Source organism: Procambarus clarkii, chromosome 70, assembly GCF_040958095.1.
Source record: "Procambarus clarkii isolate CNS0578487 chromosome 70, FALCON_Pclarkii_2.0, whole genome shotgun sequence".
Taxonomy (NCBI): Eukaryota; Metazoa; Arthropoda; class Malacostraca; order Decapoda; family Cambaridae; genus Procambarus; species Procambarus clarkii.
This window is the reverse complement of record NC_091219.1, coordinates 30,776,874-30,803,924: the sequence shown is the minus strand read 5'-3', so window position 1 is coordinate 30,803,924 and position 27,051 is coordinate 30,776,874. Positions and strand designations below refer to the sequence as shown.

At 49.8% G+C, this 27,051-nt stretch overlaps 1 protein-coding gene across 1 annotated transcript in view; it reads left to right on the top strand.

The window, feature by feature from the left end:
- The window catches only part of Ser (protein serrate), a 213,059-nt gene that overhangs the window by 138,226 nt on the left and 47,782 nt on the right, over positions 1-27,051 (top strand). Inside the window, exon 5 of the mRNA XM_045770427.2 lies at positions 10,055-10,115. Coding sequence (XP_045626383.2) covers positions 10,055-10,115 — 61 coding nt within the window. The remainder of the gene's footprint in view (positions 1-10,054; positions 10,116-27,051) is intronic.

Below are 27,051 nucleotides of genomic sequence, written 5' to 3'. Positions count from 1 at the left end.
CACCAGTTGGGTCGTTAATGTTGGCTCCAATAACTTGAAGACCCTTTCCTTTGCTTCCTTGCTCGACTTCCTGTACTTCGTGTGTGTGTTTACTTCGTGTTCTGCTCTTTGTCGTCTTCTGAGAGCACGAGGCTCGGCTTTCGTAGCCGCCTGGACGGTGTTTCATGATTCTCACTCCTGGTCTGTCGCTTTGTGCTCAGGGCTCATGTTGCTGGGTGGTGTGTGTCCGTCCTCAGGTCTCTTCCATTACAAGATCAACCAGCTTGTTCTTCTGATCTCCGCAAGTGTAAACTGCCTTGTATAAGACTAAGACTTTCCTCTGGGCCTCATACTCTCCCAAGACTTTCCCTCTGGGCTTCATACTCTCCCAAGACTTCCTCTGGACCTCATACTCTCCTAAGACTTTCCCTCTGGGCCTCATACTCTCCCAAGACTTTCCCTCTGGGCCTCATACTCTCCCAAGACTTTCCCTCTGGGCTTCATACTCTCCCAAGACTTTCCCTCTGGGCCTCATACTCTCCCAAGACTTTCCTCTGGGCCTCATACCAGTATTAGTATATATAAACTCGTGGTTTAGAAGCTCACACCTGACTTGAGCATTTAACCTACGAGTTTGATCTCTGGGACCAGATTCACAAAGCAGTTACGCAAGTACTTACGAACGTGTACATCTTTCCTCAATCTTTGACGGCTTTGGTTACATTTATTATACAGTTTACAAGCATGAAAACTTGCCAATCAACTGTTGTTATTGTTATGAACAGTCTTCTGGTGCTTTGCAGCTCATTAACTGTTTATTAACTGTAAACAAAGCTGCCAAAGATTGAGAAAAGATGTGCAGGTTCGTAAGTGCTTGCGTAACTGCTTCGTGAATCTGGCCCCAGGACCTTACGTGTTAAACCCTTTATGTCTTGTGAGTTTCAACACCTGACTTGTTACTTCTGATTTGGGATTGTTATTAGAAACAAGATCTTGTTGACCCCCCTTGCTCGCTCCTGTGACCTTGTTGACCCCCCTTGCTCGCTCCTGTGACCTGTTGACCCCCCTTGCTCGCTCCTGTGACCTGTTGACCCCCCTTGCTCGCTCCTGTGACCTGTTGACCCCCCTTGCTCGCTCCTGTGACCTTGTTGACCCCCCTTGCTCGCTCCTGTGACCTGTTGACCCCCCTTGCTCGCTCCTGTGACCTTGTTGACCCCCCTTGCTCGCTCCTGTGACCTGTTGACCCCCCTTGCTCGCTCCTGTGACCTGTTGACCCCCCTTGCTCGCTCCTGTGACCTGTTGACCCCCCTTGCTCGCTCCTGTGACCTGTTGACCCCCCTTGCTCGCTCCTGTGACCTTGTTGACCCCCCTTGCTCGCTCCTGTGACCTGTTGACCCCCCTTGCTCGCTCCTGTGACCTGTTGACTCCCCTTGCTCGCTCCTGTGACCTGTTGACCCCCCTTGCTCGCTCCTGTGACCTGTTGACCCCCCTTGCTCGCTCCTGTGACCTTGTTGACCCCCCTTGCTCGCTCCTGTGACCTTGTTGACCCCCCTTGCTCGCTCCTGTGACCTTGTTGACCCCCCTTGCTCGCTCCTGTGACCTTGTTGACCCCCCTTGCTCGCTCCTGTGACCTGTTGACCCCCCTTGCTCGCTCCTGTGACCTGTTGACCCCCCTTGCTCGCTCCTGTGACCTGTTGACCCCCCTTGCTCGCTCCTGTGACCTGTTGACCCCCCTTGCTCGCTCCTGTGACCTGTTGACCCCCCTTGCTCGCTCCTGTGACCTTGTTCTAGATGGAGGTGAGAGGTGATGGTTGTGTTGTTATGGTTGTGGTCCAAGTTGTTCTTTATTACCATGTTCTTCTGGTGTGTGTGTGTGTATTCACCTAGTTGTGTTTGTGGGGGTTGAGCTCTGGCTCTTTGGTCCCGCCTCTCAACCGTCAATCAACAGGTGTACAGGTTCCTGAGCCTATTGGGCTCTGTCATATCTACACTTGAAACTGTGTATGGAGTCAGCCTCCACCACATCACTTCCTAATGCATTCCATTTGTCAACCACTCTGACACTAAAAAAGTTCTTTCTAATATCTCTGTTGTGTGTGTGTGTGTGCGTGTGTGCGCGTGCAGGGAGAGGGAGAGGGGAAGGGTGAAGGGGGTGGGGCCCTAGAGCAGGAGCCACACCCACACAGTCATAAGCCCCACCACTGACCACACCATCACACCTTGTAATGACCCACAACACCCAATTAGCTGAGTGGGCGGAGGCGTTGCCCAACACTCTTCAGGGCAGGGCATCTTTTTTGTTTTTTTTAAGATGAGTACGAAAGCATTTGAGCGGCTACTCTAGACCATAAGAAGGGGGTCACAGTTAATGTGAAAATACTAAGAACTCTCTTAATGATTTCTCACAGTAATGATTGTTACTTAACAAACTTTGGGTTATATGCTCAAGAAAACTGCAGGTACCTGATAGACCTGAAGAGTGTAATGGCGTGTGTGAGATGATGACCCAGTTCCTGCTCACAGAGCTGCTGCACCTGGAGTGCTCAGGGTGGTGGCATTAGTGAATGTAGCCCACCTAGCCACGCGGCCCGGCACCACTGGCTACCAGGGACAAAATAAGGGAACGCCTTCTACTGCCTGTGTGTCCACGTGTATTTTATAGTGGTTGATGTCAGTGACGTCAGTGGTCACTGCTGATGCCGGTGACGTCAGTAGTCACTGCTGATGCCAGCGCCATCTGTGGTAGTCGGCCGGCCTTCTCCTGCAACTACAGTCGCTGCTGTAATCGTATTTATGACCTTACAGTTCCCACCACTGCGCTGCACATCCTCCTGTTACCTTGTTTCTGGTGCTCCTGCTACTTAGCTGCTGATCCTGTTGCTTCCCCTCTAGCTGATGCTGAGTTTGCTGCACCTCCTGCTGCTGATGCTGCAGCTGCATGTGATCCAACTCGTCTCACCGTGGTGAATATATTCACCACACAACTCTGTACGCACTGGGCGACCACTGTAATTAACCTACATTCAGGTGCTTCCACCTGCCCAAAAGCCCATGCCCTGCCTTGGCCCCAGAGTAACCTGTTAAGCTGTTGCTCCCCCTCCCCTCCCCCCCCCTCGCCCTGTTGCATAGCAGGCTGCAGGGCTGTGTTTTAGCAGGGAGAGGTAGGGGGGGGGGAGGGTTTAATATGCAGCCTGGCCGACGGCCGCGTTGTTGGCTAGACGCCTTGCTCGCTACCTCACTATATTCAGTCAGGTGAAAGCCCAGAAATTTGCATTTCTGTGTCGGGTTGGAAACTTTTAAAAGAGCCTTTCTCCTATTCGTATATATATGTATATCTGTAATGTTGCCTCTCTCTCTCTCTCTCTCTCTCTCTCTCTCTCTCTCTCTCTCTCTCTCTCTCTCTCTCTCTCTCTCTCTCTCTCCGTGGATAGAAAAAGGTAGTTTAGAGAAGTGAATGGATGCATGTTTAAATAGGTGGACTGATGGATGAGTTGAGGAGAGGTAGATAAGATTGAGATGGAGTGTGGAATGGGTAAGTAGATGGTCCGCAAGCCACTTGTACATTCAGTAACATAGTTATCGGAATTTGTGTTAAAGAAAGCATTAGCTCTGTGCAGGAATGGTAAAGATACTTTCCCTTTGAAAACTAGACGGATGGTTTTGTCCAGACTTTCCTGTGGGCGTGGGTAGGCCTGGTTAGGCCTGTGGGCGTGGGTAGGCCTGGTTAGGCCTGTGGGCGTGGGTAGGCCTGGTTAGGCCTGTGGGCGTGGGTAGGCCTGGTTAGGCCTGTGGGCGTGGGTAGGCCTGGTTAGGCCTGTGGGCGTGGGTAGGCCTGGTTAGGCCTGTGGGCGTGGGTAGGCGTGTGGCGCATAAGTACCCAATTGTACTAGCGGGGTCTAGCTGAAGCTCCTCATTCCGGAATTTTCAGTTGGTGGAAGATGGGTGACATGACTCCCCCTCTCCTATAGTCATTTTTTAAAGCCATGTTGGTGTTAGTTTTTCACACTACTCTATCAAGGTCCTGCTAACTACCCTCACATAGCTCAGACGTATCAGTTCCGGGTCCAGCCTTATACCAACCTTTGTGCTATCTCTCATTTTGTGGTTGCTTACGGGAGGGTTCCATGTCATTGCTATATACTCTAACTCTGGTCTATCGTAGTGGTGTACTTAAATCTAATTTTGTGAGGTGTGTGTGTGGGGGGAGAAGGGGGAGAGTTAGCACCAGGAGCTGTAATGATTGCTGGTAGTCTGGTGTTGGTAGTGTGGGGGGTGGTAGTGTGGGGGTGGTAGTCTGGTGTTGGTAGTGTGGGGGGTGGTAGTGTGAGGGCACAAAGGGGGAGGTGGTGGAAGAGCTAGTGCCCGGCACGGGGGATTCGAGTGATGCCAGTGTGTGTAGTGTTGGCTGGGGGGATAGTAGTGGATACAGCTAGTTGTTGGTGGCTTCTTATATACACTACTGTACACTAAGTCATTTTATCCCGTTTACTGGTGCCTATTCACCCACACGCCCACCAGTGTTAACTGTAGGTGTAAAATAGGTGTATGGGGTAAAGTGTCGCATGAGGGGTGTGACATATGTATGTAGGAAGAGTGGGTGTAGTGTGAATGAGTGGGTGTCGGTGTTGAATAAAATGGCATTGCGGCCTCTGGTGAACCAGCCTCAAAACAAACCACGCCCACTTTCCACGCCCACCTTCCACGCCCACCCGTGACGTCAGAGGGGCGCACAGGTGGGGATGCTCTTCTCAACTTAAGACCTGTGGCATTTTACGGCGAGATTATCGCATGCAGCACATTGATTATGCATGCAAATTTGTTGTGGGTGTGAGGAGCGCGTCCATCACCGTGTCTCCTGCCTCACACACTGCCCTGTCTGTCTGTCTGTCTGTCTATCTGTCTGTCTGTCTGTCTGTCTGTCTGTCTGTCTGTCTGTCTGTCTGTCTGTCTGTCTGTCTGTCTGTCTGTCAGCCTGGCCCCTCCCCCCCTCCCCTCCCCCCCCCACAAGCCCGGCCAGTGTCCACACGGCAGCCCAAGTCTCCACTTACTGTACCTCTGTTGTTATTCTTCTCGTGCCTTTGATAAGAACAATTAACGGATCCGTTAAAAGTTCCGTTTTTAATCCGTTCGAAATACAACGTATTAGCCAATTTAAAGCATCGTAATATTGTCGTTTCTATGCAACGGACACAGAAAAAGACATAAAAGTTGTGTTCTTTCCAGAGTGAGGAATTGAGAAGTGATCAGTGTACCTGTTGTGGGTGTCGAGCTGCACCACCGTGTGTGTATTTACCCGTTCTCTCGACAACCACCACTCCGTACAAAACATAGCGGTTTAACCTAACTAGTAACGACGTAACCTACGCAACCCACCTACCATTCCCGAGCCGATAATCTTTAGCCAATTGAACCGTCAATATTGTGGTGGTTTTAATTTCCTTAATCCACCACAATTTTTACGCCCAGACCTGGACCAAGAGCAGCAGGACCGTGGTGGACCTGGACCGAGGTGGTCCTGGACCGAGGTGGTCCTGAACCATGGTGGACCTGGACCGTGGTGGACCTGCATCAGAGGTCCGCGGCTCTTCAACGTCCTCCCAGCGACTATAAGAAATATTGCCGGAACAACCGTAGACATCTTGAAGAGAAAACTAGACTTTTCTAAAAGAAGTTCTGGATCAACCGGGCTGTGGTCGGTATGTGGGCCTGCAGGCCGCTCCAAGCAACAGGCTGGTGGACCAAACTCTCACAAGTCAAGCTTGGCCTCGGGCCGGGCTTGGGGAGTAGAAGAACTCCCAGAACCCCATCAACCAGATGAACGTCTCCTCCTTCCCCTCTTCCTAGGGGGAAGGAGAAATATCTGCCAACTAATTGAGGGGACTTTATCTTGCTGAAGCCCCTTCCGCTGTGCCTCCAGGAGGCCGGCTGTGCCTCTAGGGGGGCCAACTGTGCCTCTAGGGGGCCAGCTGTGCCTCCAGAGGGCCAGCTGTGCCTCTAGGGGGCCAGCTGTGCCTCTAGGGAGGCCAGCTGTGCCTCTAGGGGGCCAGCTGTGCCTCTAGGGAGGCCAGCTGTGCCTCTAGGGGGCCAGCTGTGCCTCTAGGGGGCCAGCTGTGCCTCTAGGGGGGCCAACTGTGCCTCTAGGGGGGCCAGCTGTGCCTCTAGGGGGGCCAGCTGTGCCTCTAGGGGGCCAGCTGTGCCTCTAGGGAGGCCAGCTGTGCCTCCAGGCCGGGTAACAAAAGATAAAGCCCAGAATGTATCCATCAGGCTGCCTCGCCCCACACATCAGCTGACGGGGTAAATAATCGCGACGAAATCATTCCATTAACGATCAATGGAGAAGATGGAGGCAGCCGTCCACACCCCGCCAGGAAGATGATGCTACGATACGCAAGACTTTCCTGAGACAATGGCATCACCACCTCCTCTCTCTCTCTCTCCTCCCACCTTTTCCCTCTTCGTCTCTCCTTCTCCAGGCCCTCATCTGTCTATCTCCTGGCCGTGACGACACGAATAAAGTATCTTTATACACCCAAGGGGAGCTGGGGGGGGGGGAGGAGGGGGAGGTCCATGCTTTCATGGTAGCCCAGATTGTGGGTGGACGGTAGCCCCTGGTAGCCAAATTACAAACCTAGCATTGTAGTTTTAAACATGTACTGGGCGTTTAAAATAATGATTTTTGTCAAATATAAAGGATTATAATATAAATGTCAAATATAATGGATTATTGAAGAATGTAATGAGAGAGAGAGAGAGAGAGAGAGAGAGAGAGAGAGAGAGAGAGAGAGAGAGAGAGAGAGAGAGAGAGAGAGAGAGAGAGAGAGAGAGAGAGAGAGAGAGACAGACAGAGAGAGAGAGAGAGAGAGAGAGAGAGAGAGAGAGAGAGAGAGAGAGAGAGAGAGAGAGAGAGAGAGAGAGAGAGAGAGAGAGAGAGAGAGAGAGAGAGAGAGACAGAGAGAGAGAGGAAGACCGTGGGTATATTAGTGAAAAAATTAATCTTGACTGTAGATTGGTCGAGGCCTTGTTGCAAGTCATTTACATACAGTAGTGCCTCCTACCACCACCCGCCTCTCAACCCCCATTTTCTACCGCTTATACCTATGCTAATGAACACGTATAAATCCTAGCCAGGCTAGGATTTATGCTAAAATAACTATCAGACTTTTAGTGGGCCATTTTGAGGCAGATAGCCACGTTGAGCACTCAGTAATTTGTTGGTTTTAAAGTGAAGTTTAAATCCCGGGCTCAAGATGTCCGCATTTTCTTGCTCTTACTCTCAAACATTAATGTATTGTTTCTCGGAATTTTTCTCTCTTGCTAAGATGGTACTCTTGAGAACAACAGCTGCCCTACCCCCCCCCTTCCCCCCACCAACCAACCAATGTATGGTTGGTTGGTTGGTTGGTGGAGGGGCAGGAATGGGGTTGGTACCCCCATCACCAACCCCTCTCACATCTACAACCCATCCCCCCTAACCCTATCCCCTGACTCTTACTGTCAGCAGTTGGGGGTTGTTAACTACACAACCCCAACTTCTAGACCTTAACTCCCATCCCCACCATCTTCCCCCCCTCCTACCTCCACCCCCCCCATCCTCATAGACACCCCCCCACCCTGGAACTCCTCAACGCCAAAGTGGAAAGTGGCCAAGCAGCCTGTGTTGGTAGGCAGTGTGTAATTATTCCTTAGCTATTCCATCCTGGTTTGCCCAAATCTGGTGGAGGTCTCTCACGCACTGGGAGGGTTATTCGGCTGCACGCACGCCCACACGCACGCACGCCCACACGCACGCCCACACACACGCCCACACACACGCCCACACGCACGCCCACACACACGCACGCCCACACGCACGCCCACACACACGCCCACACACACGCCCACACACACGCCCACACGCACGCCCACACACACGCACGCCCACACGCACGCCCACACACACGCCCACACACACGCCCACACACACGCACGTGTATATACAATAATAAATATATGAGCAAGTGTTATATATAAAATAAAATTATGAATTATAAGAGGAATAAATAAATAGTAATAGATGGCAACCATTGGCCCAACACGTTGGAATCCATCACAGAAAACGGGCAGCGGGGCGTCTGAATGAAGTGACTATTATCTTCTTTCTTCCAATATTTATATAATAATTACGCACGATTCCCCCTCCCCCCCCCTCCCCGAAAATTTAATTACCACACTGCCAATTGGTTTGTTTGCTTGAACTGGTCACTCGGCTCTGAGGCCTCTCCTCACTCTCCCTTAGGTAATTAGATCACCAGCTCCGGTCATTCGAATTACGGGCTCACCATAGCCCGTGCTACATGGACACTCCGTCCTGAATAGCTAAATCTTTAACAACAACAACAACAACGGTCATTCGTAATCACCAAGGGAAAGGGAAGAACAGAATGGTTCGGATAATATGAACACAACGGCAACCTACATATTCTTTTCCATAACCTCTCTCTCTCTCTCTCTCTCTCTCTCTCTCTCTCTCTCTCTCTCTCTCTCTCTCTCTCTCTCTCTCTCTCTCTCTCTCTCTCTCTCTCTCTCTCTCTTCCATTCGTTTATTTCATCTATCTTTCCAACCTTTCTTTAATTATAATTTCTTTAATTGTTGAGTTTTGTTCATCCCCAATATTTTCTCTCGCCTCTTGAACATTGTTGAACATTACTCCTGTTTGGTCAAACATTAGACGCACGCGACCAGGCCGACACCGTCAATAATACGGTGCTATAAGTTCTACTGACACGTCGCATTATAAACGGTATGGTTGGATGGGATGCCAGGGCCACCCTCGTCAAATTAATTAGTTGAAGAAATCAAGCAGGAAAATTCTCAAGAACTCTCAGCCAACTTGAGACCAGTTTTAGGCACCAACACCGGCGGGGAAAGTCTTACCTCCTGGAGAGAAAGAACATTAAGAAAGTTCAGAAACTTGCAACTTGTGCCCGAATTATATAAGAACTGAACTGTGGCGATGGTCAATGATGAATGACATTTCCAAACGAGGGGACGACGTGGGCGAGAGCTAAAAACGAGAGAGAGAGAGAGAGAGACAGAGAGAGAGAGAGAGAGAGAGAGAGAGAGAGAGAGAGAGAGAGAGAGAGAGAGAGAGAGAGAGAGAGAGAGAGAGAGAGATGATATAATTTATTGTGTAATCTGTAGTGTGACTGGTCAACAAGTGGAATGCGCTTCAAGAAGTTGTGGAAGCCACCTGCATCCTCTTAGACATTGATAGGTAAGTACAACACACACACACACACACACACACACACACGCACACACACACACACACGCACACACACACACACACACACACACACACACACACACACACACACACACACACACACACACACACACACGCCCTTATCATAACACTGTCTTGCCTTCATGACAGGCGGACAGAAATGAACTGCCCTGAAATATCTTCTTGTGGGACTCTCTCTCAACCGTCACGCAAGGGGCCATGATTCAGGGCGATGGGCTGAAGCCCAATTAATATTCCTGCTCATTACAGCATCGTTATATATCTGCCAATTACGCACTCTGATACATGGGTCTATCAGACCTCTCTTAAATTGTGGCCAGTCCTCCGTACAAGGCCCGAACCCGCCCGCCTGCTCTAACATGATCCATGTAGAGACCTTCCCCAGTTTGCCGCCAGTGTCAGGGCTGCCTCAGCTACACTGTGCTTGCCTGCACGTATTATGTAGTAGTATATTTTCTATTATTGTAGACGATGAGCCACAATAACGTGGCTGAAGGTATGATGGAGATCCACACATCAGAAGATGGAGATACGACGACGTTTCGATCCGTCTTGGACCCTTACTTCGTCGTTATCCATCTTCTGATGTATGGTTTTAGTCATCATTTTATATTATTGTCTTTAACAGTAACACCTTTTAGTAGTATTAGTAATTATCAACCATCATTACTTCACCCATTACCATTTGTGTATTATTATAATGGAACATGTACAACAGAGATAAGTGGCAAGAGTATTGTCTTACCCAGACATGAGTAACAGTGTGAGTCTTCTCTCTCTCTCCACAGCCATCTGCAAGCAAGGATGCCACCCGGAGCACGGGACCTGCAAGATTCCGGGGGAGTGCGAGTAAGTAGTCACTGCTTTTTCCCGTAATCTCCCTTCACTAGTCTCGTTTTCTATCATATATATTTTCTTAGTCCGGTTCTCGGGGACATAAACTCTGTTTATATTTGTATCCAGGTCCCCATAGTTCCCAGGCCGGCTGCTGAGCTTCCCTAGAGTGCCACCGCACAGTGCCACATCACCCAGCAAGTGCCAAGTGTGCTACCATCCTCCCAGAAGTCCGGCTCTCTCTTCCCGATCTTTTCTCTCACCTTTTCCGGCGTGTGGGCCGGTCCTCGGGAGTTTAACCGGCCAGACAGACGTGTAGCTGGTGCTACCCGACCGGTCGTCTAGTTTGCTGGCCGACCACTTTTAAGAGGGGCCGTAAACAGCCATTCGCGTCTCGCGGTAGTTAATTGCGACCGTCTTGCGTGTGTGTAAACGATGTTGTTTCAGCAGCTGTGAGGGATTTGGCCCTGTTTTACATAGCCTTGTGATGTGCAGGGGCGCTGGTAGCCTCGCTCATACGCACACGCACGCACGCACACGCACGCACACACACACAGACACGGGTACCTGAGAGATAGACGGCTGCTACGGGCTACATCCCAGGGATGTGTGTGTATGTGTTACAGAAAAACACACGTCGTAGATCTATCTACCTCAAGGTAGATATGACCTTACAGGCACGAAGAGTAAATACCCACCCACAGAATTAGTGAATATTATGCTGGGGGGGGGGGGACCCAGGAGCTGGAGCTGTATTCCCGCAAGCACAAATAGGTGATTGCAGGTTGATGCGGACAAGCGACCACACACGCGCGCGAGCACTGCCACTGTATTCTTGATCATTGTTAACGATATTGCAATATCGCTCAGCAGAACACACTCGTGAGTCTGACCCCAGCAGTACAAGGTGGAGGGGGGGGCGGGGATGGGGGTTGAAGGAGGGGAGGAGGAGGGAAAGAGGAGGGGGAGTTGGAGGAGGGGAAGAGGAGGGGAGTTGGAGGGTGAACCGATGGGGGTTAACAGATAGGTTGAAGTGTGAGGTTCTTTGGAGAGGTTCTAAGGGTTTGATGAGGTGCTGGGCTGTTTGTAGGGGGGGGGGGGAATAGTGAGGTACCAGGCTGTTTGGAGGGGTTTGCGAGGGTCGAATGAGGTGCCGGGCTGTTTGGGGCAAGAGCTCACAACATGCCAGGAGACCCGCTCAACAAACAACCCAACTACCTCGCCAACACGAAGCGGGCAGAAGATTAAGTTTTATGGTCGTGTCAAACAAAACAGCGAGGGAATACCCAACGTGGAAGTCTCGTGTCCTCCCGATTCTCTATTTGGGTTAAGCGACAATAAAAATGTGTTTGGAAGCTAGTTATACCATGCCCCGCGGCGGCGCTGGAGTGGTTGTTAACACTCGCCTACCTCAAGTAGTTCATGCAGGTACGGTCATTAGTAAACATGGCGTTGGCGGAAAGGATTTAACTTTTTTACTCAGGTGGGTATAGGGGCAGACGACTTTTGACTCTTGTTAGCAGGCTGAGAACGTTCCCACAGCTCATGGTAAGCCTTCCCACAGCTCATCGTAAGCCTTCTCACAGCTCATGGTAAGCCTTCCCACAGCTCATGGGCACCTTTCCACAGCTCATGGGCACCTTCCCACAGCTCATGGGCACCTTTCCACAGCTCATGGGCACCTTTCCACAGCTCATGCTAAACCTTCCCATAGCTCATGGGCACCTTCCCACAGCTCATGGGCACCTTTCCACAGCTCATGGGCACCTTTCCACGGCTCATGGTAAGCCTTCTCACAGCTCATGGGCACCTTTCCACAGCTCATGGGCACCTTTCCACAGCTCATGGTAAGCCTTCCCACAGCTCATGGGCACCTTTCCACAGCTCATGGGCACCTTTCCACAGCTCATGGTAAGCCTTCTCACAGCTCATGGGCACATTTCCACAGCTCATGGGCACCTTCCCACAGCTCATGGGCACCTTCCCACAGCTCATGGGCACCTTCCCACAGCTCATGGGCACCTTTCCACAGCTCATGGGCACCTTTCCACAGCTCATGGTAAGCTTTCTCACAGCTCATGGTAAGCCTTTACCTACTACTACTACTACCCCTGGAACACGACCCGACAGTCGGTTAACAACCAGGTACCCAATTACTGCTAGGGAGAACATAGGCGAACTGTTAAGAATTGGTGCCCAGTCAATCCTCCCTTCTCTGGCTTCTCCTCTTTCTCTGGGTCATGACGGTAAGAAAGAACTGAATAAGGTTTAAGGGTTCTCCTTACTGGTATGTTTAGGTTACAGTTCGCTACAGGTTACAGGCCCTGACCCAGTTCTCAGGGTTCACTGTCCCTCACAACCGAGGGACAGAAACGGTTGGAAAACGTTTCACTTCACCTGATGCCTCTCTTCACCCAGCAGCAAAATAGATACCCCGGGAGTTAGACAACTGTTGTGGGTTGCCTCTTGGGGAAAGTCGGCAGTTAGTCCCAGGCTCTTGGGAGACCTCATGGGATTTAAAAATTGAAATAACACAAGGTGAGAGAAATTCGAGTCTCTAAGAACCTAGGTGAATAGGAGGTGAGAGAAGCGTGACTGTGTGTCAAGTATGGTGTGTGGTGTGCCAGGGGGGGGGAGGGGGAGTGTCACATGATATGGGGTGTGTGTGGGAGGCGAGGATGTGACACTCATGCCACTTGGAGTATCAGCAAGATGGCCCTCTGACTTCACCGCCAGATACCACCACAAATACCACCATAGTGCCAGTAGGCTCCTTACTGCTTCCATTACCATAGTCACCACGACCTTACAGTACCACTAACACACCGTACACTACCACCACCACCACCACCATTACTACCACCACTGCCACCACCACCATTACTACCACCACCACCACCACCCCCCACCACCACCACCACCCCCCACCACCACCATTACTACCACCACCACCACCACCACCACCACCACCACCACCACCACCACCACCACCTCCATAATACCACCAACAACCCCTACACCACAAACCACCAAGAAACAAACTACCACCAAAATAATTTGAACTTTAGAATAGTTCAGTTATAACACAACAGGTACAACAAGGGTGGCGGGCGGGGTATGTAGAGCTAGACCTCACTCCCCCGTAGTCACTGATAGGTTATCTTGTGGGGGTCCCACATATCATGTCCCCTCGGCCCGGTCTTTGACCAGGCCTCCTGTTTGGTGGTCTGGTCAACCTGGCCTTTAGACGCAGCTTCTTGCAGTCTGACGTATGAATCACAGCCTGCTTGATCAGGTATCCTTTGAAGGTGTTTATCAAGTTTCAGTTTGAACACCGTGAGAGCCGGCCAGTTATGCCCCTGGTGTGTATAGGGAGGTGTTGAACAGCCTCGGGTCCTTCATGTTGTTGAGTTCTGTCTCGGCGTATCTATTGCACTTCTGCTTTACAACGCGGCTCTTTTTGCACATCCTGCCATACCTCCCGGTCCCATTTGGAGTTATTTCTGTGAGCAGATTTGGAAGTACTTGCAGCCCAGACACCGACATACCACTACCACCATCAATAACACCCACTACAACCACCAACACTTCATCACGACACTCCAGGAATCTAATATACAGTGTACACCTGTGAGGGGAGAGGTGGGGCCGAGGTCTGGCGTCCTCACCTGCTGATAGCTGGTGTATTTTGGCGGGTCTCGAGTACTGGGTCCACGGCGCGGGGGGAAGGGGGGGGGGTGCCGTTGCTTCTACTTTCAAGCAACGATGGTGACGTTCTTGGGTATTACGTCCACTGGGAGCCGGTCGGCCGAGCGGACAGCACACTGGACTTGTGATCCTGTGGTCCCGGGTTCGATCCCGGGCGCCGGCGAGAAACAATGGGCAGAGTTTCTTTCACCCTATGCCCCTGTTACCTAGCAGTAAAATAGGTACCTGGGTGTTAGTCAGCTGTCACGGGCTGCTTCCTGGGGGTGGAGGCCTGGTCGAGGACCGGGCCGCGGGGACACTAAAGCCCCGAAATCATCTCAAGATAACCTCAAGATAACTAGGGATAGGAGCTTAGAGCTGTCGCCGGAGTGCTGCGCCAACGTCCGCTCTCGCGATTTGTCACTCCGTAAAAATGTGGAATATTTTAGGTTAACCGGAAACTTTACGAACCCAAGCAGCCCACCAAACCTGTCAACCAATACATAGAAACCGTAGATATTTGTCAGCTGTTACTGTTCGTAATAGGTAGCCGGGTGGCTGTAGGTACCTGGATGGGTAGATAATAGCAGACTATTTAGCACGGGTGGAACACGAACAAGGGGACACAGGTGGAAACTTAGTACTCAAATGAGCCACAGACACGTTAGAAAGAATTTGTTCAGTGTCAGAGTAGTTAACAGGTGGAATGCATTAGGCAGTGATGTGGTGGAGGCTGACTCCATACACAGCTTCAAATGTAGATATGACAGAGCCCAGTAGGCTCAGGAACCTGTACACCAGTTGATAACGGTTGAGAGGCGGGACCAAAGAGCCAGAGCTCAACCCCCGCAAGCACAACTAGGTGAGTACACATGGACGCGTGAACGCGCGCGCGCACACACACTGAACTACCCGTAATAGCCACAAAGTAGTTAGTCGTGACAGCTACTAATGCTAACTGTCCTTTGATAAGTGAGAACTGATTCAGCTTCACAATTAATGATCGGGAGCCTCATTTAGCTTTTCTGTCTTACCTGACAAGCCGTTAGTAAGGGTATAGTGTGTGTGTGTGTGTGTGTGTGTGTGTGTGTGTGTGTGTGTGTGTGTGTGTGTGTGTGTGTGTGTGTGTACTCACCTAGTTGTGTTTGCGGGGGTTGAGCTCTGACTCTTTGGTCCCGCCTCTCAACCGTCAATCAACTGATTTTGATACACACACACACATACACACATACACACACACACGCGCGCGCGCGCTCACACGCGCTAAATAGGCGCCTGACATCTGAGTGGACAGCGCTTCGGATTCGTAGTCCCGAATTTCCGGGTTCGATCCCCGGTGGAGGCGGAGACAAATGGGCAAAATGTTTCTTTCACCCTGATGCCCCTGTTACCTAGCAGTAAATAGGTACCTGTGACTTAAGACAGCTGCTACGGGCTGCTTCGCTGGGGGTGTCTAACAAAAAGGAGGCCTGGTCGAGGACCGGGCCGCGGGGACGCTAAGCCCCGAAATCATCTCAAGATAACGTTAGTGTATATTGAAAAGTGGTGGCAGCGACCCTCGGTAATGAAGAACTCAGTACACTTTAATTCCTGTTGGTTTGAATTAGTTTATATAAAGTTCTTATTTAAAAGTGTTATTTAATTATATGATATAAAGTAGAGCCACGTAACCCTTGCAAATGGTATATGCACAGCTGGTAAAAATGGCTATCAAGTTGACGAGAGCACATTCCAAGGCCCGCGTTCGAATTCCCTGTGACCTCTCATGTTCCTGAACTCATGTAGGCAGCCGTGTGTGTGACGGCATCCGGGCAGGGCCAGCTAGAGGGGCGGGCAGGCATGTAGGTAGGTAGTACAGGGAGGGAGGGAGGGAAGGAGGGAGGGAGGTAGGGATGTAGGCAACGGAAGCAGGGGGGGGGGTAAGGGAGGGAGGAACGTAATCACCTGACAGTGTTGATAAGCATCACCTGTGTTGATCAAGTTGACTGTTTAACCTCGTCAGAAACTAAACTGTATCTTTCAAGTTGTCCATTTATTACTTCCTTTATATTAGATGCGTTTGTTTACCGTTGTTATTTGCGCGCTTCGTCCCCACAAAAATAAAGATGTGCAAGTGTCATAGTGCACACAATGTGTGAATTATACATCAGCGATGAACCAGAAATATACATCAGCGATGAACCAGAAATATACATCAGCGATGAACCAGAAATATACATCAGCGCTGCGCAGTTGTTGGTCTAAATTATCTGAGGGAAAGTGGTGGATTTCCTTCCTGTTGGTGGTGGCGGCCGGCAGGACGTTGGTGGTGTGTGGGGCGCCGCCAGGGACGACGCCGTCAGGAACGCCGCCGCCAGGGACGATGCCGCCAGGGACGCCGCCGCCTGGGACGAAGCCAGGGACGACGCCGCCGTCAGGGACGACGCCAGGAACGCCGCCAGGGACGCCGCCGACAGGGACGCCGCCGCCAGGGACGCGGGTGCTCACTCCAGGGCACCGCTACCAACAAGCAAACTAGTTTCCCACGGGTGCTCGGAAATGCCGAGTCTGGGCCCGAGCCGCCCCGCCATTAACCCCCCCCCCTCCTCCCCCCCTCATACACACGCACGCGCGCGCGCGCGATCCGAGCGGACAGCACTATCGGGAGCCGTAGTCCTGAGGGCCCGGGCTCGATCCCCAACCGAGGCAGAAACTCATAGGCAGTTTCTTCCACCTGATGTCCCTGTTCACCTAGCAGTAAATAGGTACCTGGGAGTTAGACAGCTGCTACGGGCTGCTTCCTGGGGGTGTGTAACAAAAAGGAGGCCTGGTCGAGGACCGGGCCGCGGGGACGCTAAGCCCCGAAATCATCTCAAGATCACCTCAAGATAACCACCCCGTGCTTCCCTCGGGCTAACTACTCGTCACCTGTGTGTGTGTCGTTCCTAACAGCCAGAGTTGGCCTAACAAACCGAATTTATCTGAAATGTTCAATTTTCAACCATTTTCTCTAACTTAACCTAACCTATCGTAGCAACTCATTGTAATTAGTTTTCTTAACATAATGTATTAATTTGGTTATGAATGATCCAGTTTGGTAAGCAATATTTGAGAAAAAAATACGAAAAGCGTTCTGCCTGTTAGACAAATTGGGTCTTGCTTATTAGGCCAAGTAGTGCGGTTCTACCTATTAGGCACGGCATGTTCAAACTGGCGATCCACGTGTTGTAATATGTACAATATATGATGAAAAATAACTAATATGTAATACGCAAAGTATATTATACAACTTGCATGCAATACAATATAATACAATAAGACTTTTATGATACAACATTCTGTACAAAAAGTAAGTTTTTTGTTGATATCTTTTTGTGAGGATACAATATAAATATCATTGTTGTTGTGAAGAAATCCACAAGGGTCGCGACGAGGATTCGAACCTACGTCCGAGAGCATCCCAGACGCTGCCTTAATCGGACGCAGGTTCGAATCCTCGTCGCGACCCTTGTGGATTTATTCATTTGATGCATCACGCTATTGTGATTTGTGTGTGTAAATATTATTGTTGTTGTGTTGCTGACAAGTTCGCCCCGTCTACCCAAGACACAACAAGTTTACAAGGAAGTTTACAAGACAGACAAACAGGAACACGCGGGGCTGACACAAGCCCCGAGCTCCGCCATATTATTATGACTACTGTAAATAATGCGAACGAGCCAGGCTCAGCAATTATCGTGCCTCCGCCAACCCATGAATCACTGCGCCTGTCGCGCCGCGTTTTAAATATGGCGGAAAACTGACGCGCATTGTCGATTAATTATACCCCTCATTAATTGGGGGACAAGCAAGGTAGTAATTAGTTGGCAACTTATTAGGATTTGCCGTAGAAAACACACGGAGTAGGTAATGAGGTGGAGGAGAATATGGTAATTATCGTACCGCAACCGACGCGCCAAAGATCGTTAAAAACGATGTAAAGTTAAAGATCAGTTTGAAGTTGTGTTCAACCCGGGGAACACAGATGACCCTTTCACTGAATCAGAAACTTCGTCATTAAATTAAAACACATTTCCAACGGTAAAGTAAGGAATAATGAGTGTTCTGAGAGGCTGGGGCTCAGTAATCCCTTCACCAGCTCCAGACTCTCACGTCAAGGCAAAGCTCTCGTACAAACTACCCAACCAACGCCCTTAATTTACAAACTTCAGTGGATCATCACAGTCTACTAGATCTCCTAAACAAGCAACGTATAGGCAATTGTACAGACGCCGACAGGATTCCTTTACGGGCTCACCTTAGCCCGTGCTACATGGACATTTCTTTCTCAGCAGCTAAATCTAAAACCACAACAGCGGGTTTTCTTCCTATTGGGGAAGGGAAAGGGAATTATCAGGGAAAGCGCCAAACCATTACGACAATATATAGCACTTGGAACGGGTCAGGATAAGGATTTGGGATGGGACGAGGGAAGGAATAGTGTCCAATCACTAGGACGGTCGGGGATTGAACGCCGACCTGCATGAAGACAGGCCGTCGCTCTACCGTCCAGCCCAAGTGGTTGGGCTTCCTATTGGGGAGTGTTGTACATGCTGCTATGGCGGTGTGTCCACTCACAGGATGAGTGGCGCTGCCCAATACTGTCACTATGGCGGTGTGTCCACTCACAGGATGAGTGCCGCTGCCCAATACTGTCACTATGGAGGTGTGTCCACTCACAGGATGAGTGCCGCTGTCCAATACTGTCACTATGGCGGTGTGTCCACTCACAGGATGAGTGCCGCTGCCCAATACTGTCACTATGGAGGTGTGTCCACTCGCAGGATGAGTGGCGCTGCCCAATACTGTCACTATGGTGGTGTGTCCACTCACAGGATGAGTGGCGCTGCCCAATACTGTCACTATGGCGGTGTGTCCACTCACAGGATGAGTGCCGCTGCCCAATACTGTCACTATGGAGGTGTGTCCACTCACAGGATGAGTGCCGCTGTCCAATACTGTCACTATGGCGGTGTGTCCACTCACAGGATGAGTGCCGCTGCCCAATACTGTCACTATGGCGGTGTGTCCACTCACAGGATGAGTGGCGCTGCCCAATACTGTCACTATGGCGGTGTGTCCACTCACAGGATGAGTGGCGCTGCCCAATACTGTCACTATGGAGGTGTGTCCACTCACAGGATGAGTGGCGCTGCCCAATACACTCGGCCCTCGGGACCCCACCTGACGGGAGTCTTACAGTGGTGCAGGAGAACTACCACGTGACGTACAGAGCAGACCTCGGTCTAGGATAGAAAGGAATCTTTTCTTTTTGGTGTGTGTGAAGTTTCTTATTTTTAGTGTATGTGAAGTTTGTAGTTTATGGTGTGTGTAGCTGCTGTGTGGTGGCGCGGTGTCCTGTATTGGCACACATATGGTTGATCAGATCTCTATTGTATTGTTGTGTTGTTAAGAGAGGGTCTCTGAATAACACTGCGCACCAGCTGTATATCGCCGTATATTCATCAAGTTTTATCATTAACAACAAGAGTCAAGGACACAAAGATGAGACTATAAAGTTCAACTGACAAGGAGTAGATATACTTCACAGTATATACACAGTATAGATGTATATACATTCCCACAACACCGCCTAGGGTCTTCAACCCTTGATCCCTGGCTGGCGTCCGCCAGTCACCTAATTCATACTCATCTCCAGAGGCAAATTCTCTCTCAAATTACTGGCCAAATGTTAGTCACTCATAACAGATATTATACTCATGATACCAACTCAGAGATTCCACAAGAGGTCTGCGCTGCTGCAGTGAGGGTGCAGAGGCCTATCAACCTGGAATATTGCAGCCCGCTGATGTGGTCAGCTCCCCTGCTCCTCACAGCCGTCCAAGGCCCCTCATAAATCAAGACTGCCAGCCTCCACTCGCTTTGGCCAAGATCTTATCTTCAAATCCACATCTGTCACGTGCCCTCCAGCCCCCCCACAGACAACAACCCATTGTGAACTTGCTTCAAGACCATTCCCAACTGTCGTCGTTTCCAGATGCTGGTATCTCAGAAGATAACATGTGGTAGCCCAGATGTCCACCAAGACCCACTTATTCATATACACTCAGCCCATTCATACACACTCATACACTTCTGTCGCCCCATATATTTGAGAGGGAATCTAATTTATTCGTGTTCTTTTTTAAGTGACAACAGTTGACTGTATTCTATTTTCAAGTTCGACATTTTCTTATCTCTCTCTCGGAGATAAGAGAGATATTTGTTGATCATATGAGATATTTCATATGCTTGTGCAATTAATATATGCAATGTGATGGAGTTTGGGAGGTTATTGCAATGTTCCTGGAACTGGTAGATAATTCCCGGGTTATTTTCTCCCAGTAAATGCCTTGGTGGTTGAAATTAAACTTGTAATGTGACCAGGACGCGTCAAGTGAACTTATTTGTTTTTGATGAAAGTTGTAGTTGAGAGAGATGCTTGTGATCAGTTCTGCTCACTGTTCCTTCCTCTCTTATATACTATCCCGTCCTTATTGGAACTGTGGCATCCCTTCTCCTTATTGTCTAACCCTCTCTCTTTTCTCCCTACCTTCACCATTCGTCTACCATGCCATCTTTCTTCCATCTCGCCACGCTTCCATACCATCTGATTTTCATACCACCTTCTTCATTAATGCATCTTTATCCCTCCTCCATATTTCCACCTTTTCTATCCCCTCCTTCACCTCCTTTCTATCATCACTGCACTTATATCCATTTCCCTGCATTTCTCCTCCTCTTCCGTCTCTCCAACTCCCTCACCCCCCTCCCTGACCCCCCCTGACCCCTCCCCTTGGGTGCAGTGTCACGTACATGACTTCCTGTAGCTTGTCTGGGGTCACTGGCTGACTGTTGGTGGTGAAGGTCAGCTGTGGGGGTCGTGGTGGTGGGGGTCGTGGTGGTGGGGGTCGTGGTGGTGGGGGTCGTGGTGGTGGGGGTCGTGGTGGTGGGGGTCGTGGAGGTCGTGGTGGGGGGGGGTCGTGGTGGGGGGGTCGTGGTGGTGGGGGTCGTGGTGGTGGGGGGTCGTGGTGGTGGGGGTCGTGGTGTGGGGGGTCGTGGTGGTGGGGGTCGTGGTGGTGGGGATCGTGGTGGTGGGGGTCGTGGTGGGGGTCATAATGGTGGGGGTCGTGGTGGGGGTCATGGTGGTGGTTGGAGTCGTTGGGGGTCGTGGTGGTGGGAGTCGTGGTGGTGGGAGTCGTGGTGGTGGGAGTCGTTGGGGGTCGTGGTGGTGGGAGTCGTGGTGGTGGGAGTCGTTGGGGGTCGTGGTGGTGGGAGTCGTGGTGGTGGGAGTCGTTGGGGTCGTGGTGGTGGGGGTCGTGGTCGTGGTGGTGGCGTAATACCGACGAATACAACTCCAATACATTAGTGTTGTATTCGTCGGTATTAGTGACTTTAGTCATATATATATATACAGACTTTATCTAGAAATACAACATTCTGCTTGTAACTCATATTAAATGTATATCTGTTTCCCTAAATTAAATTATCTATCTTAACCGGTTATGATATATACATCAACCTATGGATACTCTGAACACCAAAAGTTAAGTAAGTTTCTATTCCCAGTAGAGCGGAACCTACGTTTCGGTCTGTCCTGGACTGGAGAATGGTCCAGGACGGACCGAAACGTCGTCGTTCCTTCACTTTCTAGTGTGTGGTCTGGTCAACATTATCAAGTTGTTTAATATTTTAATGAAGCTGTGTATGCAGTAGTTGGTGGTAGTTGGTGGTGGTTCTGTAATACACATTGAATGGTTCAGCTGGCAGACAGGTTGGTTGTGGGTGGTAGTGGCGCGGGTCTTGGCCCGTTGTCATACAATCTATCAAGCTCAACTACTTACGAAACCGATACATCTTTCCACAATCACGGCGGCTTTGTTTACATTTATTAAACATTTTACGAGCTGCGAAACACTACGAGGTTATTTTACAACATTAACAACCTCGGGTTGTGAAGTTTCAAACCTCTTAAACTGTTTAATAAATGTAAACAAAGCTATCATGTTGTAGGAAAGATGTACAGGTTTCGTGAGTGGTTGGATGAATCCTTGCTTTATGCTTGTAAGGTTGATGAATCGTGGCCCTGACTGCTACTGCTACCCCTCAGGTTACCATACTATTCCCATTCATCATATACCCCTTGATGGGTATACCATATACTCCCTTGATGGGGTATACCATATACCCCTTGATGGGTATACCATATACCCCTTGATGGGGTATACCATATACCCCTTGATGGGTATACCATATACCCCCTTGATGGGGTATACCATATACCCCTTGATGGGTATACCATATACCCCTTGATGGGGTATACCATATACCCCTTGATGGGTATACCATATACCCCTTGATGGGGTATACCATATACCCCTTGATGGGTATACCATATACCCCCTTGATGGGGTATACCATATACCCCTTGATGGGTATACCATATACCCCTTGATGGGGTATAACATATACCCCTTGATGGGTATACCATATACCCCTTGATGGGTATACCATATACCCCTTGATGGGTATACCATTTACCCCTTGATGGGGTATATGGTATACCCATGAAGCAGGTATTCCCTCCATCCTTGTAAGTTCCATGATGGAGCCACTTCGTGACTCGAAGACGCTCCCTTCTCCCTGTTGCCACGCTCTGGTTGATTCCCTCCCTGAGAGGTTATCTTGAGGTTATCTTGTGATGATTTCGGAGCTTTAATATACCCGCGGCCCGGTCCTCGACCTGCCCTCCACACCCCCAGGAAGCAGCCCGTGACAACTGACTAACTCCCAGGTACCTATTTACTGCTAGGTAACAGGGGCATCATGGTGAAAGAAACTTTTCGCATTGTTTCTCACCGGCGCCCGGGATCGAACCCAGGACCACAGGATCACGTGCCCAGTGTTCTGTCCGCTCAGCCACCAGCTCCCTCCCTCTAGTTGTGGTGCCCTCCCTCCCTCTAGTTACCAGGATGGTGGGGTGTAGGGGGGTGCCCACGGGGGCCCCATAACCCCCCATAACCCCCTCCCCCATGCCTCCATTGTCGTGATGACTGGCGGTCATGCTCACTCTGACTCCACCATCTCTTTACTCTATTCCCATCCTACTTTCTTATTTTCTCACTTCCCAATTATTCTTTACTCCTTTGATCATCCTTCATCAACTCTACTCATTTATTCATCACTTATCCCCTTAAATGCATAATTAAACGTAAATTTTAACAAAAGTCGTGATAAGACCAACTGGTTTTTTCATGGTTCCGAAGACCTTAAATAACGCGACATTTTGACCTTCGCTGAAACACTACACAGGGGTCATAATCGCTCACAGGCGGCGGTGGGTGTCGCGAAGACTTTAAATAACGCGACATTTTGACCTTCACTGAACCACTACACAAGGGTCATAATCGCTCACAGGCGGCGGTGGGTGTCGCCATATTAGCTTATCACCTGTTATACACTGGGATCTGTTGGACAGCTGTTTTCTCATGGGAAAGGTGTGATCCCGGGGCCTGTTATCTTGCTCGTGGCTTAAGGCTTTAATCCGCGGGGCAATCTGACTTGAAGATAACACCGGTGATCTTAAACTCCCTCATCCCTAGCGCCTCATCTGTGTTTTCTTGTGACTGGCAGTTAACTGTTTTTCTTTTAGTTAATTTATTATGCACCTTGTACCAATCCTGTTGGTAGTAGTGGGCTCCCATACCCATCCTGTGGGTGGTAGTGGGCTCCCATACCCATTCTGTGGGTGGTAGTGGGCTTCCATACCCATCCTGTGGGTGGTAGTGGACCCCATACTCATCCTGTGGGTGGTAGTGGACCCCATACCCATCCTGTGGGTGGTAGTGGACCCCATACCCATCCTGTGGGTGGTAGTGGACCCCATACCCATCCTGTGGGTGGTAGTGGACCCCATACCCATCCTGTGGGAGGTAGTGGACCCCATACCCATCCTGCGAGTGGTAGTGGACCCTATACCCATCCTGCGAGTGGTAGTGGACCCCATACCCATCCTGTGGGTGGTAGTGGACTCCATACCCATCCTGTGAGTGGTAGTAGACCCCATACCCATCCTGTGAGTGGTAGTAGACCCCATACCCATCCTGTGAGTGGTAGTAGACCCCATACCCATCCTGTGAGTGGTAGTAGACCCCATACCCATCCTGTGAGTGGTAGTAGACCCCATACCCATCCTGTGAGTGGTAGTGGACCCTATACCCATCCTGTGGACGGTACAGAAAAAGGTTACAGGACATAATTGACTCAAGAACTGAACCCCAAAATTCATTTTGTCAAGCAAGATACAGTTTTGATAAGCTAGTTACGCAATTTAACGTACACGTCAATAGTTTTAATTTGGGACACAATGAGTCCAAGAACTGAACCACTGCGATCAATTAACAATTAACTCTTGCCAAGTGGAGACAATTGTAATTATTACGTCTACCTTAAACATTATTGTTGTTACAATTGGTTTTCTCTCAGTTCATTGTAATATATTTAAGGATAGATAATTATACTTTATAAATAACGAAATGATAATTAATTGAAAGCAAAGAATTGTAACCTTAATTCTGGTACAGAAGTGAAAGTTACAAGGTTGATGAATACAAAATATGTAAATATATGCTTATATACAATGTAAATGTATGTTAAATGAACCAATCCACAAGGGCCGTGACGAGGATTCGAACCTGCGAAGCCCTTGTGGATTTGTTCATTTGATGCATCACGTTAGTGTGATCTCTGTGTGTGATAAATGTATGTTAATTTGTATATATATACAGTGAATAAATTTGTGTATATACAAGTGTATAAATTACCTAAAGCACAAAGAGAAATGTGTAAAATGTATAGATAAATTGTAATTGTAAATTGCTTGATAATCAAGAGTAGTGTGGCCCAGTAAAAATTAGGTGTCGCTTGAGTGTGAGTGTGTGTGTGAGTGTGTGTGTGAGTGTGTGAGTGTGTGTGTGTGTGTGTGTGTGTGTGTGTGTGTGTGTGTGTGTGTGTGTGTGTGTGTGTGTGTGTGTGTGTGTGTGTGTGTGTGTGTGTGTGTGGTGTGTGTGTTTGTGTACGTCGCTTGTGAGTGTGTGTGTGCACGGCTCTGGCGGCTACGTGCACAGACCGTAGAGGCTGTACACAGGGAGAGGTGAGAGCATGCCCAACCACCAGGGGGAAGTGCACAGTGTTGGGCACCGGTGGTGAGGTGTGCACGCCGCTGGTCACGAACCACGCTAACTCACGCTGCACGAACCTGACGTCCAATAAATACTGGTGGAGCCAGAACCACGCGCATGGCCAGCCAGCCAGCCACGCTTTTAATTCGGCCCACGGCCCTGTTTTCCGGCCCACGGCCCTGTTATCCGGCTCAACGGCCCTGTTTTCCGGCCCACGGCCCTGTTATCCGGCCCAACGGCCCTGTTTTCCCGGCCCTGTTTTCCCGGCCCAACGGCCCTGTTTTGCGGCCCAACGGCCCTGTTTTGCGGCCCAACGGCCCTGTTTTGCGGCCCAACGGCCCTGTTTTGCGGCCCAACGGCCCTGTTTTCCGGCCCAACGGCCCTGTTTTGCGGCCCAACGGCCCTGTTTTCCGGCCCAACAGCCCTGTTTTCCGGGCCCCTGTGATGCTTTTCAGGGACTTGACCAGTTTTCGGGACTTGTCTTTTATTCATCTGTTCATCGACTTATATTTTCAGTTTTCAGACCTGTTTTTTCGGTTCTGTTGCGTGTTTTTGGTCTGTTTTTTTCAGTTTTCTGGTCTGATTTACGGTGTTCTGGCTTGTTTTTTTCCAGCTTTTTTGCCATCACACTGGATTGTTTTTTCAGACTACTGATTTGTGGCTTCTTGTTTTCTGAGATCTTGCATAATTTTGTGGTCCAGTGGCCTCCTTCCGGGGTCTCTGGCCTCGCTTTTTTGGCCCTTGAGTTGTTTTAGTGGCCCTTGGTCTGCTTTAGTTGCCCCTTGTCTACTTTAGGTTACTGGTATGTAGTTGTATTTATTGCCACTGGCTTGTATTTTGGGCCTCTGGGTTGCATTTAGGGCTTATAGATTCAATTCAGAATCCTTGTTTATTATGAAGTTTGTTGCTTTGTACCAGAATGTATGGAAAGCATGTAAGGCTCGTGTACTGTATTGTAAGACTCTGGGTTTGGTTCACACGCCTATGGCTTGTGTTTATATTAACTGTGACTATATGTCTCGTGTGACCAGCAGGTAGTATATACATCTCCCTCATCTTAACCCTTAACATCTTAACATCTCCATCTTAACCCTGTCGTAGCTCAGTCGATTAAGGCAGTGTCTGGGATGCTCCCGGACGCAGGTTCGAATCCTCGTCACGGCCCTTGTGGATTTGCTCAGGTAGTATATATATATTCAAGCATAGCGAAGACGGAGAAAGTCGAGGTAAAAAACTGGTACATCAGATAATTACAGGTGAAAAAGCAGGACCGACGATTTGATATTTAGCCCTCACGAGCAGAGGTTGTGTGTGTGAGACACGTGAGTGTGAGTGTGAGTGTGAGTGTGTGTGTGTGTGTGTGTGTGTGTGTGTGTGTGTGTGTGTGTGTGTGTGTGTGTGTGTGTGTGTGTTTGTGTGTGTGTGTGTGTGTGTGGTGGTTGGTGTTGTTGACCACTACAGTCTCCTGTAGTTGAGAGCTCTGTAACTCTCTGTATACTGTAGCAACACTCTAACTCTGTCTGAGGAGTGGGGGAAAAAAATTGCTTCTATGCTGCTTATTATTGTATAAGTGTATGGCCATGCTTCTGGTTGAAAATCTAAAAAAAAAAAATCCAGCTTAGAAATGTCACACATACACACACACACACACACACACACACACACACACACACACACACACTCTCACACTCATCACGCTTAGGCAGTGATGTGGTGGAGGCTGACTCCATACACAGTTTCAAGTGTAGATATGATAGAGCCCAGTAGGCTCAGGAACCTGTACACCAGTTGATTGACGGTTGAGAGGCGGGACCAAAGAGCCAGAGCTCAACCCCCGCAAGCACAACTAGGTGAGTACATTGTGATTGAATAATGGCCGCTTCAATGCTTCTGCTGCCTCTTCCCCCCCCCCCTTCCCTGCTGCCTCTCCCCCCCCCCCTTCCCTGCTGCCTCTCCCCCCCCCCCCCTTCCCTGCTGCCTCTCCCCCCCCCTTCCCTGCTGCCTCTCCCCCCCCCCCTTCCCTGCTGCCTCTCCCCCCCCCACCCTGCTCCCACAACCTAAAACTC